This window comes from Oncorhynchus mykiss, chromosome 2 (genome assembly GCF_057628025.1).
Source record: "Oncorhynchus mykiss isolate SJ-2025 chromosome 2, ASM5762802v1, whole genome shotgun sequence".
Classification (NCBI taxonomy): domain Eukaryota; kingdom Metazoa; phylum Chordata; class Actinopteri; order Salmoniformes; family Salmonidae; genus Oncorhynchus; species Oncorhynchus mykiss.
The window spans coordinates 63,897,968-63,912,400 of NC_143023.1; the positions used below are offsets into that span (position 1 = coordinate 63,897,968).

General features: G+C 41.5%; 1 protein-coding gene across 1 annotated transcript in view; it reads left to right on the forward strand.

Moving 5' to 3' along the window:
* The first annotated feature begins 9,285 nt into the window (after positions 1 to 9,285).
* The window catches only part of nell2a (neural EGFL like 2a), a 107,623-nt gene continuing 102,475 nt past the window's right edge, over positions 9,286 to 14,433 (forward strand). The window contains exons 1-2 of the mRNA XM_021567998.3: positions 9,286 to 10,165; positions 10,476 to 10,604. Coding sequence (XP_021423673.3) covers positions 10,117 to 10,165; positions 10,476 to 10,604 — 178 coding nt within the window. The 5' untranslated portion in view covers positions 9,286 to 10,116. The remainder of the gene's footprint in view (positions 10,166 to 10,475; positions 10,605 to 14,433) is intronic.

Genomic DNA, 14,433 nt, shown 5'->3' on the forward strand with positions numbered 1-14,433 from the left:
ACTGCTATCTGCTAGCTTTGTCGATGCTGGATTTCCTCTGAGGTTCCCCAATCATAGTATTGTGACGACCCTGGGTTTATAAGCACGGAGCGCCAGACCTCGGGCTCGAAGGTCGAGGGTTCAAGACCTGCTCCCTGCTGTTTCTTTACAGTATAGTGCTTACTATAGAACTTTGTAGTATACTGTAGAATACTATCCTCAACACTGTAGTATCCCTTGATTGATTACATTTAATTTAAAGATTTAAAAACACAATACAACCGCAAAGAATAACGAGAACAACACAAAAAAGTTTAACAAATATATTTCCATTGTTGTCCCAGTTCAAACATGTTACCCACATGAAAAACTACTATATTATGGTCTAAATACTGTAGTATAACTATATTTGCACTGAACAAAAATATAAGCGCAACATGCAACAATTTAAACAATTTTATTGAGTTACAGTTCATATAAAGAAATCAGTCAATTGAAATGAATAAATTAGGCCCTAATCTATGAATTTCACATGACTGGGAATACACATCTGTTGGTCACAGATGTCTGGTGAGTATAGAGGCCATGGAAGAACTGGGACATTTTTAGCTTCCAGGAATTGTGTACAGATCCTTGCGACATGGGTCTGTGCATTATCATGCTGAAACATGAGGTGATGGTGGAGGATGAATGGCACGACAATGGGCCTTAGAATCTCATCACGTTATTTCTGTGCATTCAATTCGCCATCAATAAATTGCAATTGTGTTCCTAGCTTATGCCTCCCCATACCATAACGTTACAGCCACCATAGGGCACTCTGTTCACAACCTTGACATCAGCAAACCGCTCACCCACATGACACCATACACGCTGTCTGCCATTTAACAGTTACAGTTGAAACCGGGAATAATCCATGAAGATCACACTTCTCCAGCGTGCCAGTGGCCATCCAAGGTGAGCATTTGCTCACTGAAGTAGGTTACGAAGACAAACTGCAGTCAGGTCAAGACCCCAGTGAGGACGACCAGCATCCCTGAGACAGTTTCTGACAGATTGTCCAGAAGTTCTTTGGTTGTGCAAACCCACAGTTTCATCAGCTGTCCGGTTGGCTGGTCGCAGACGATCCCATAGGTGAAGAAGCCGGATGTGGAAAGGGAAAGGTGCATACCTAGTCAGTTGTACAACTGAATGCCTTCAACTGAAATGTGTCTTCCACTTTTTACCCAACCCCTCCGAATCAGAGAAGTGTGGGGGGCTGCCTTAACCAACATCCACATCTTCGGCACCCGGGGAACAGTGGGTTAACTGCCTTGCTCAGGGGCAAAATTACAGATTTTTACCTTGTCAGCTCAGGGATTCGATCCAGCAACCTTTCGGTTACTGGCCCAACACTCTAACCACTGGAGGGGCTGGTGTATCCCCAGCACAAGGTGCACCTGTGTAATGATCATGCTGTTTAATCAGCTTCTTGATATGCCACACCTGTCAGGTGGATGGATTATCTTGGCAAAGGAGAAATGCTCACTAACAGGGATGTAAACACACCAACAGGGATGTAAACACATTTCTGCACAAAATTAGATAAAAACGCTTTTTGTGCATATGGAACATTTCTGCTATCTTTTATTTAGGCTCATAAATCATGGGACCCACACTTTACATGTTGCTTTTATATTTTGTATAAAAGAGGAGAAGAAGAGGACTCTCACCAGTTTTTTTTGTACAATTGATATTGGCTCCTAATGACTGTGAAATGCTAGGGGCACAGTCAAGCAGCCATTTTGAGTCTATTGATCTGTTGTACTTGGCACTTGTACTGTTAATGGACACCTGTTAATGCTAACTAGGCTTGTTTTATTGCTATGCTTGCTACTTTTGTTAGCTTTATTTTGCTTACTTACTTGCCATGCTATGCTATGTAGCCATTGATGAATTAGCCTGCTGCAGCATGCTATTGATCCCCCTTTCTGGCCATTCATTGTTAACTGCTGCTATATTTATGCATAGGGTTACCAATTTATATGCTTATTGCGTTTATATTTTCATTGATTATTGCCATTAATAACAGCCTATTAATTGTGTATGTTCATTGCTGTTATTGTCCGTTATTGTTTGCACCTTTCTGTCTCCTTTTAGATAAACCATACTCTATACAAAGCCAACCAAGTCTCCATTCAAGACAAGTCTCATTTCAACGACGGTCAATCATTCTCTGCCCTGTATCATCTCCATTACCTGAATCTATAAAGACTCTTAAACTGAACTGCATCTCTGCCTCCACCTGCTCTTAACAGGAGTCCCACGGTGGATGGGCATCACCATAACCCTCACCTAAACTTCAATCAGTTACAATCGTGTAACTGAAGAATATTGTGACAGGCTAGGAACCAAAGTTTTGGTCAGTTTCCCTTTATTAGGGGAGGACATGCAGGAAATGTATAAAGGCACGCCTTTGTCATGTTCAAGTGAGAGCGTTCTACTTGGAAGGGCCTTTGTGTGTATAGGCTGTACAGTGTTGGGGGATGTTGGTTTATTTCTGTACGCAACCATTTTGTGACCATGCTGTCTTGAAGAAGGAAGTCCACTCAAATTTCAGTTTTGGTTGTGGGTTAAAAATGTCCGTAACTGATAAAAGAAAAAGCTGCCTTGTTGAGGAAGACATTTGGTAGGGTACACAGTGGGGTTACTTTGGATTAAGTATATAAGCAACGCAGGTGTGAGATTTTAAAATCCTCATGTTAATGTGGATCAGAAAAGGGATACTGTTGACTCTTCTTTGGATGCTGTTTTTACTACACATGAAATGCATTCAGCCGTAATAGACTGTGGATATACAGCCCCAGGTCATGATCAATTGTGCTATGGAATGTTTAATCATCTACCTGATGAGATCATAGATGCTCTGCTGGTATTATTTAATAAGATTTGGAGTGAGGGGGTTATACCTTCTGGTAGAAAACGTGCAGTAATATTGCTGGTGACACTGTCTGTTGAAGATTTGTTTAACACTTTTTTGGTTACTACATGATTCCATGTGTTATTTCATAGTTTTGATGTCTTCACTATTATTCTACAATGTATAAAATATTAAAAATAAAGAAAAACCCTTGAATGAGTAGGTGTGTCCAAACGTTTGACAGGTACTGTATATACAGTGCCTTGCGAAAGTATTCGGCCCCCTTGAACTTTGCGACCTTTTGCCACATTTCAGGCTTCAAACATAAAGATATAAAACTGTATTTTTTTGTGAAGAATCAACAACAAGTGGGACACAATCATGAAGTGGAACGACATTTATTGGATATTTCCAACTTTTTTAACAAATCAAAAACTGAAAAATTGGGCGTGCAAAACTATTCAGCCCCCTTAAGTTAATACTTTGTAGCGCCACCTTTTGCTGCGATTACAGCTGTAAGTCGCTTGGGGTATGTCTCTATCAGTTTTGCACATCGAGAGACTGACATTTTTTCCCATTCCTCCTTGCAAAACAGCTCGAGCTCAGTGAGGTTGGATGGAGAGCATTTGTGAACAGCAGTTTTCAGTTCTTTCCACAGATTCTCGATTGGATTCAGGTATGGACTTTGACTTGGCCATTCTAACACCTGGATATGTTTATTTTTGAACCATTCCATTGTAGATTTTGCTTTATGTTTGGATCATTGTCTTGTTGGAAGACAAATCTCCGTCCCAGTCTCAGGTCTTTTGCAGACTGCATCAGGTTTTCTTCCAGAATGGTCCTGTATTTGGCTCCATCCATCTTCCCATCAATTTTAACCATCTTCCCTGTCCCTGCTGAAGAAAAGCAGGCCCAAACCATGATGCTGCCACCACCATGTTTGACAGTGGGGATGGTGTGATCAGGGTGATGAGCTGTGTTGCTTTTACGCCAAACATAACGTTTTGCATTGTTGCCAAAAAGTTCAATTTTGGTTTCATCTGACCAGAGCACCTTCTTCCACATGTTTGGTGTGTCTCCCAGGTGGCTTGTGACAAACTTTAAACGACACTTTTTATGGATATCTTTAAGAAAGGGCTTTCTTCTTGCCACTCTTCCATAAAGGCCAGATTTGTGCAATGTATGATTGTTGTCCTATGGACAGAGTCTCCCACCTCAGCTGCAGATCTCTGCAGTTCATCCAGAGTGATCATGGGCCTCTTGGCTGCATCTCTGATCAGTCTTCTCCTTGTATGAGCTGAAAGTTTAGAGGGACGGCCAGGTCTTGGTAGATTTGCAGTGGTCTGATACTCCTTCCATTTCAATATTATCACTTGCACAGTGCTCCTTGGGATGTTTAAAGCTTGGGAAATATTTTTGTATACAAATCCGGCTTTAAACTTCTTCACAACAGTATCTCAGACCTGCCTGGTGTGTTCCTTGTTCTTCATGATGCTCTCTGCGCTTTTAACGGACCTCTGAGACTATCACAGTGCAGGTGCATTTATACGGAGACTTGATTACACACAGGTGGATTGTATTTATCCTCATTAGTCATTTAGGTCAACATTGGATCATTCAGAGATCCTCACTGAACTTCTGGAGAGAGTTTGCTGCACTGAAAGTAAAGGGGCTGAATAATTTTGCACGCCCAATTCTTCAGTTTTTGAATTGTTAAAAAAGTTTGAAATATCCAATAAATGTCGTTCCACTTCATGATTGTGTCCCACTTGTTGTTGATTCTTCACAAAAAAATACAGTTTTATATCTTTATGTTTGAAGCCTGAAATGTGGCAAAAGGTCGCAAAGTTCAAGGGGGCCGAATACTTTCGCAAGGCACTGTACATATACTGTATACACTACCATTCAAAGTTTGGGGTCACTTAGAAATATGTCCTTGTTTTCCATGAAAACATACATGAAATTAGTTGCAAAATGTATAGGAAACATAGTCAAGACATTGACAAGGTTATAAATCATGATTTTTAATTGAAATAATAATTGTCCTTCAAACTTTGCTTTTGCCAAAGAATCCTCCATTTGCCTCATTTACAGTCTTGCAGACCTTTGGCATTCTAGTTGTCAACTTGTTGAGGTAATCTGAAGAGATTTCAGCCAATGCTTCCTGAAGCACCTCCCTCCCATAAATTGGATTGACTTGATGGGCACTTCTTACAGTCAAGCTGCTCCCACAACAGCTCAATAGGGTTGAGATCCGGTGACTGTGCTGGCCTCTCCATTATAGACAGAATACCAGCTTACTGCTTCTTCCCTAAATAGTTAGTTTGGAGCTGTGCTTTGGGTCATTGTCCTGATGTAAGAGGAAATTGGCTCCAATTAAGGACCGTCCAGAGGGTATGGCATGGCGTTGCAAAATGGAGTGATAGCCTTCCTTCTTCAAGATCCCTTTTACTTTGCACAAATCTCCCACTTTACGACCACCAAAGCACCCCCAGACCATCACATTGCCTCCACCATGCTTGACAGATTGTCACGGTCTTCCTCCTCTTCATCTGAAGAGGAGAGGCGAGAAGGATCGGAGGACCAAAATGCGGCGTGGTATGTGTTCCTGATGAATATTCAATTAAAGAAAGTACTGAACACTGAATACAAAAACAATAAACAAATAACGACCGTGAAGCTATCATAAGGACTGTGCTGACACAAGCAACTAACATAGACAATCACCCACTAACAAACAGTGCAACCCAGGCTACCTAAGTATGATTCTCAATCAGAGACAACTAATGACACCTGCCTCTGATTGAGAATCATACTAGGCCGAAACATACAAATCCCCAAATCATAGAAAAACAAACATAGACTGCCCACCCCAACTCACGCCCTGACCATACTAAATAAATACAAAACAAAGGAAATAAAGGTCAGAACGTGACACAGATGGCGTCAAGGAATCCTTCTGCATCGTTTCTTTTTTTCTGCATCTCACAAATGTTCTTCTTTGTGATCCGAACAGCTCAAACTTAGATTTGTCTGCCCATAACACATTTTTCCAATCTTACTCTGTCCAGTGTGTGTGTTCTTTTGCCAATCTTTCCTTTTATTGGACAGTTTTTCTTTGCAACTCTGCCTAGAAGGCCAGCATCCCGGAATCGCCTCTTCACTGTTGATGTTGTGACTGGTGTTTTGCGGGTACTATTTAATGAAGCTGCCAGTTGAGCACTGAGGCGTCTTTTTCTCAAACTCTAATGTACTTGTCCTCTTGCTCAGTTGTGCACTGGGGCCTCCCACTCCTCTTTCTATTCTGGTTAGAGCCCGTTTGTGCTGTTCTGTGAAGGAAGTAGTACACAACGTTGTACGAGATCTTCAGTTTCTTGGTAATTTCTCGCATGGAATAGCCTTCATTTCTCAGAACAGGAATAGACTGATGAGTTTCAGAAAAAGGTTACTTGTTTCTGCCCATTTTGAGCCAGTAATCGAACCCACAAATGCCAATGCTCCAGATTCTCAACTAGTCTAAAGAAGGCCAGTTTAATTGCTTCTTTATTCAAAACAATGATTTTCAGCTGTGCTAACATAATTGCAAAAGGGTTTTCTAATGATCAATTAGCTTTTTAAAATGATAAACTTGGATTAGCTAACACAACGTGCTATTGGAACACTGGAGTGATGGTTGCTGATAATGGGCCTCTGTACACCTATGTGATATTCCATTAAAAAACAGCCGTTTCCAGCAACAATATTCATTTACAACATTAACAATGTTAATACACTGTGTTCTACACTGTATTTCTGATCAATTTGATGTTATTTTAATGGACAACAATTTGCTTTTCTTTCAAACACAAGGACATTTTTAGGTGACCCCAAACATTTGAACGATAGTGTATATATCTGCAGAAGCATGTGGATTTGGCTGTTTCAGCCAGGTGTATAAAGGTGATAGGTGAATAAAATCGGGCACAGCCATGCAATCTCTATAGACAAACATTGGCAGTAGAATGGCCTTACTGAAGAGCTCAGTGACTTTCAACATGGCACCGTCATAGGAAGCCACCTTTCCCACAAGTTAGTTTGTCAAATTTTGCCCTGCTAGAGCTGCCCCGGTCAACTGTAAGTGCTGTTATTGTGAAGTGGAAACGTCTAGGAACAACAATGGATCAGCCGCATAAGTGGTAGGCCACACAAGTTCACAGAACTGGACCGCCGAGTGCTGAAGCATGTAAAAAATAGTCTGTCCTCGTTTGCAACACTCACTACCAAGTTCCAAACTGCCTCTGGAAGCAACATCAGCACAATAACTGTTCATCAGGAGCTTCAAGAAATGGGTTTCCATGGCCGAGCAGACGCACACAAGCCTAAGATCCCCTTACACAAAGCCAAGCGTCGGCTGGAGTGGTGTAAAGCTCGCCGCCATTGGAGCAGTGGAAAACACAGGAGGCCGCTGAGGGGATGACAGCTTGTATAATGGCTGGAATGGAGTGAATGGAATGGTATCAAACACATGAAAACCATGTGTTTGATGAGTTGGATACCATTCCATTTTTCCATTGCAGCCATTCCCAAGATCCCGTCCTCCCCAATTAAGGTGTCACCAACCTCCTGTGGTGGAAATGTGTTCTTTGGAGTGATGAATTACGCTTCACCATTTGGCAGTCCAACGGATGAATCTGGGTTTGGTAGATGCCAGGAGAATGCCACCTGCCCCAATGCATAGTGCCAACTGTAAAGTTTGGTGGAGGAATATTGGTCTGGGGCTGTTTTCATGAAACACAAGCATTTTGCTACATCTGCAAATCTGTGTAAGCAACCAATAAACTTTGATTTGATTTACAGTATACTACAGTCAAAAATGCAAAAAGACTACATTAAAGTCTGCAAAAGCACTAAATGAAATACCATAGAATACTACAGACGTACGCAAAAATATTACAGTGAATATATTATATACATGTTTTAATACTGTAGTATTTAACCATAGTAGTATACTTTCATGTGGGAAGATCTGGGATTGGTTTTGGGAATGTCCCCAGAATAGAATCTTCTGGCTCTTGGATAGCAACACTATCCTGTGACTGTCCTCTTCCAGTCAGCCCAGCTAGACACAGTAATCCAAGAGATTTCCACTGAGATCCGACGTTTGACCAAACCGTCTTGCAGTTGAGATTGCTTAAGAATCAGAACTGTCTGTTGAAAAAAGTATTTTATTAATGTCCATCTGGCAGTCGGTTTATTCGGATTCTTTGCAACTCAAACAGTGTTTATCCAGATTTGGGGAGAATTAACATACAGTGCCATGCAAAATTATTCAGCCCCCTTGGATTTCTTTCATGTTATTGTGTTAGAAAGTTGGATTGAAAGGAATTTAATTGAAACATTTCTGTCAACAATCTACACAAACTACACTAATGTCAAAGTGGAAGAAAATAAATGTTTATCCTGAAAATCTCCCCAGTATTTGTCAAGCCTACTCATGCGATGATGCTGCCACCTCCATGTCTTGGATTTACCACAAACATAGAGCTTTTACATTTAGGTCAAAAAAATGCATTTCTTTGTTATGTTTTTTTTGCAGTACTACTTTAGTGCCTTGTTGCATACAAGATGCATGTTTTGGAATATTTTGTATATTTGTGTTCTTCTTTTCACTGTCATTTAGGTCATTATAGTGGAGTCAATACACTGCTGCTGCGCCATCCACAGTTCTATCTCATCACAGCCATTGAACTCGGTAACATCGCTGACCAGTTTCCTTCCTCTCCTGCAGCTCAGTTCAGAAGCATGACTGTATCTTTGAGGCTTCTGGGAGGTTTAATACATAATGCACGGCATAATTATTAACTATACCACGTCTAAATATATATTTAATGTCTGATTTGTTATTGTTACCCATCTACCAATTACTAACCTTTTTTTATGAGGCTGTTTGAATCTGTGCTTGAAATTCAATACTTGACTGAGGGATCTTACAGATGTAGTATACACGGGGGACAGACGAAGGGTTATTCATTTAAAAATAATGTCAACCCCTATTATTCCACACAGAGTGAGTCCATGTAACTTTTTATGTAATTTTTAAGCCAAAATGTACTCCTGAACTAATTTAGTATTTCCTAAACAAAGGGGCTGAATACTTATACATTTACTATGTTTTTTTTTCAGCTTTTATTTTTCATGGAAAACATATTCCACTTTCACATTAGAATATGTTGTGTCTATTGTTAAAAAACAAATGACAATTAAATCCATTTAATCCCACTTTGTAACACAATAACATGTGAAGAAATCCAGAGTCTGAATACTTTTGCAAGGCACCGTATTTACTGGCACAGCTCTCTGTATACTAAGTGTTTCATATTGCGATTGCTCCCTTGGAGGAGAAAGAGCTAAGTGGTATCAACACATTTGTGGAACACAAAGCATCTGTGATGGTCTATGAAAATGAACAACAGATTCCTGTCAGAGCCGAGCATTCCACTTCTCCACGCGATGATGGGTCACATGCGAGAAACTACAGTAACTTGGGAAAATAAGGTTTGAGTGGATTGATGGAGGAATCAACACACACAACAAGTATCCCTGTCATTAAAGGGGCTATCCGCAGTTGAAACCATAACAATGCGACAGCACACCACTTTGTTTGGTAAAAAACTGAGGTATAGGGCTGGAGAAATGTTACCACAATCAAAGTCATAGTACATTAGATACAAGGACCAACCATCCATGATATAAAAATTATAGATTTCACTATGTTTTGAGGCTATACAGTGTTTGTTTGGTGTTCTTGTTAATGTTTTGTATACTGTGAATAACGACTACAGTATTTCAGTGCGCGTTTGGGATTATCAAGGCATTTTCAACCAAGACCACAAGGGGGTTTATTGATCCATTCGCTTCGTTCTGCTTTCCTTCACACCCTGAAAGCGGGTACCGTCTCTCTCCTCTCCTCTCCTCTGTCGCACTCGTGCAGACTGCTGAACAGAGGAGCGTTTCAGGGACTGGGAAGATTGCTTTGTTACAACCTCTATTGCCTACCCACCTGTGTCGCCGACTGACCGATGCCAGTAGTATAACATACCTGTATAAAGTAGCTCGCACTGAATGGAATAATATCTCTTGGTGATCCGGTTATCACAAATGTGGGATTTGTAAAAGGCTACTGAGCTGTTGTGACATCGTTGGATTGAACAGTACTGCCTCTTGGAAGTGGACAAAACATGGACTAATTTTGATTCACAATGGGATTAAAACTATTTCTTGTCCTCGGTTTATTCTGCGTCACCTCAGGTAGGACACACATTTGCCATTGATCATAATGTCTCGTAGCTAATTAATGTCAACGACTTGAGACACCCACTTTACAACATACATGATTGTAGGCTATCATCTAACTGGGTTGTCATTGTCGTGTAATTTACTGTTTTCCTATCCACTTTCAGCTATTATTAAAAATTGCAGTTGTAAATGTCAGATATATTTCTGAACACTTAGATGCGCATCTACCCAGCATCAATAACCTTTCAGGACAGGTCACGGAATATGCTATGAATTTTGTCCTTCATGCGTAGCCTATTGTGTTTGTTTTTCTATCAATAAGTTTTAGGTTTCGGGGTTGATCCTGCTCTACGCATCAACGTGTTCGATGAATTGACGCTTGGAGAGGGTTTTGATGGAGTTACTCAAGTCCAGGGCTTTCACAGCGAGTCTCGGGCGTTCCACTTTCAAGGTAAAATGCTGCCATAAAGACATCCAATATGCTGTGTTGGGCTGAAGGAGACAGGGCAACAATGATTGTTTGCAGTTTTTTCTTCTTAAGAATGAATTCCAAACTCATCAAACATGTTAAGGGAAAACACTTGTTTTGTACTATATAATATTAGATTGACTAATGGTAAATGGGCATTGATGCTCTTAGAAGCTCTCACAAAAAAATTAACCATTCAATTTATGCATCTTCTCCACAATACAACCTGTTTGCACAACCATCTCTTTTGACATACAGTAGCGTTGTGTTGTCATTTTCTCTTTGAGTTAGGCCAGGGGCCCAGGATGCCACCTGCCCATAACAAAGGCAATGGTTCCCATAATAGAGAGAGAGAGAGGGGGGGGGGGGGGGGGGGGTGACACAGATCGGGGCAGACACAGACATGCAAATAATGATGGAAAGACGGCATAATGAGATTAGTCAGCAACAACACCCCGGGCTCGTGGAGATGTATGGAGCGTGGACGACGGTGAATTGGCCGCTCTATGGACCCTAGTCAGACTGGTCCTTCAATGATCCCCCGGTGTCTGAAGTATATTTGATTATATTTGATTTGATTATGGGTTGTCTAGTCTGAACCTGTATTAGTTTGTCAGAGATAGGAGCCATTAGTAAGAATATCACTAGAAGCAATCTCCACGTTTGTCCCGTCTTAACATGCTATTCTTGATCATCTGACTGGCAAAGTGGTGGCGTGTTGGACAGAGAAATGCCGTTTGTCACAGGAGTTCTGCTGGTGTCGCGCTCTAGTTGTAGGTTTTACTGCTCTGCCCTCGCACCTTTTAAAATAGCACTAAATAATACATCATTTTAAATGAGGGTAAATCCATTTGAATTCAATCACTTTTTGACAGCACCTATTTTGTTTCGAACAAAACCTTCCATACCCATTTGGCCATTGTAGAAGTGCTAAGAAAGTGACTTTTTGGACCTGAATGCCAAAGCAGTTAAGATGTAAAGGCACACAAATTTGACCCATTTTTTGACCCACCAGGGGTGTTGTTGCTAATTATCTAAAAACGCACTAACTCCCATTGTTGTCATATTCACGTATGTTGTAGCTTAGCCCCTGTTTTACATCATCTAAGGTGTTTGTGTTGTGTCCGCCCTCGGTTGAGACAAAACATGCTCTTCAGCACAGGGTGGGTGTCATGTTTTGGCTGATAAATGTACTAAAATGGGAATACATTTGAAATGTCAACTTTCAAGTGGTACCACAAAGATGATTGTAGATCCACACGTCATAGAATGTTGACTTGAATGGGAATATCTGTTGTTTTAAATTATACTGTCAATCCCCCAATAGATCATTTGCTGTCATATTTGTGGTCGTAATTCGAAGTTACAGTACAATTTCAGTCAAATTTACATTTCAATGGTGTACCAGCTAAATTGCAGTAGTCTGAAGGGATAGGTGAAATATGTTTCTATGCTTGAAATGACACCCAACCCGTGTTCAAGAGCGTTCAACACAGAAACCTCTGATGATGTCAAATAGGGTCGAAGCTACAACAACAAAAAAAATCAGAGTTTACGCGTTTTTAGATAATTGACATTGAATGTTTATTTTTTATAAAAAATACAAAAAAATATCAAGAAATAATCAAATCGTTTGACAACACTTTTTAAAAAGCTTTTAAATGACATCGAACTCAGCCGTTTATATTTTCCAGTGGCAAAAACATGGATGGTGGGGAATGCATAATGGGTCAACATTGAACACCTTTATCTTCTGAAGGTTTTGGCATTCGGCTCCAAAAGGTCCCTTTCTGGCCACTTCTACCATGTGCAAACATACATGGAAAGAATTCCTTAAATCAAAAGGAATGCTGTCAAAAAAATGATTGAATTCAAAATGGATTCACCCATAGGTGTTTCCATGGTAAAGTTCTCTGGAGAAGAATATCAACCCGTACGTACACATCAACAGATACAGCTCTATGCATCCAGATCAATGTCTACAAAATGTGGAGTTATGCCTTCAAAAGGAACCTTTGGCATCTTATAGCATATCATCCAATACTAAAAGGATGAACATTGATGTTATAGGAATACCTCATTTCCAAATCCGTCTACTACACATACCTCATGTCTATCCTCTCATTTAAATCTACTGCTCTGTAGCCCTGCCCAGCGGGTCATGGCTTAAAGGGATCCTGCTTTTGTCAAATTCACATCAGATTTGACTTTTCGTAGCAGGTTAGGATAACGTATTCATCATGTTAGGAGAATTAACGTAGCAGGTTAGGAGAATTAGGTTAAGGTTAGGAAAAGGGTTCATTTGACAAAAGCTGTATCCCTTCTAACCATGACCCTGCCAGCACATTTACGCACAGTGCATCAATGTCTGCAGCTAGAGCCCCTTCTCCTCTTTGTAACGTCCCATCCTCTACTATGCCACCCTCTCTCCTCCAGTTCGCCATTGGTGTCACAAAATGGAAACATGACTCAGACTCCCCCGTACATTCTTCAGTGTGCCTCTGTCAATACAGCCCTTATTTCTCTGGATTACCTTTGAGCAGAGTTTAAGCACATTCAATTACCCACCCAGCAGAAAGGAAAGCGCTGCCTTATTTATGGCTGCTTCTGCCTGCTGACATCATTCATTTAGGATGTCTCTGTTAAGTAAGTGATGCTGGGTGGAGGCGCGGTGCGGAGCGGCAGCCAAACCTTCTGGCCTCTGTAGTGTATTCACTGGATATAGAGCTGTCTGTCTGATTGGGGCTGATAGACTGTAATCCAGATGTGTGGCTCTGGCTCGGCTAACATGGCTGCATGGGGTCATTCCTACGCTCATTAGAAACCAATCTGAATGTATACAGGGCTGTGGCTGCCTGTTTCTCTGCCTGCCTGCCCATGGGGATGGCTGGTATCTCTAGGAGGTGGGCGAAGGCGAGGAGAAGAGAGGATTCTGGAGGTGGTAAAGGAGGGGAGGAAGATAGGGAATGTGTGTGTGCTAGCTTGCATGCACGTGTGTTTGTGTGAGAGAGAGCGAGAGAGAGAGAGAGAGAGAGAGAGAGAGAGAGAGAGAGAGAGAGAGAGAGAGAGGAGAGAGAGAGAGAGAGAGAGAGAGAGAGAGAGAGAGAGAGAGAGAGAGAGAGAGAGAGAGAGAGAGAGAGAGAGAGAGAGAGAGAGAGAGAGAGGGAGGATGGGATTGCATTTTAGAACGACCCCCCCCCTGCAGCGGATCATCTTTGAAGGTATATGTCAGCAGTACAGCAAAGCGCAGTTCACATAGAGAGGCATGCCTCAGGGACTGGTATGGTAAAGCTGGTGGAAGGAATGCCCCTGGTTATATCAGTCACACCTAATTGGGGCAGGTGGCACCCTGCAGAAGGAACTTTGTTCATCCTATGTTTTGGTTGCAAACACGACATCTTCATGATTAAAATAGGGTTCAGAGTAGATCCCTATGTGGTACATACGAAGCACACCCACAAACAGCACTGAACTCCTATTGGACACAGTCTTACTACAGTAACTGATGCTGGAAAAGCAGCCTGCCATGGTCACGACAGTAAGCGGTCAGCGAGCGATGTCCTATCCACAATGCTGCATGCGCGTGAACCCAGAGCCTTGCGTGCCGTGTGATGCTTTTGTGTCACCAGCCAGCCAGAGCTGTGTCAGAGAGGCATTAGTTCTTGTGGGATGGAAGAGACTCATTTATTATAGAGCAGCACTCCCTGTGTGTGTCTTTGTCTCTCTCTGTGTGTGTGTGTATGTGTCTACCAACCAAACAGGAGGCATCTAATAGGCTAACCTCTGGGGCTACAGACAGCTACTAAAGCTA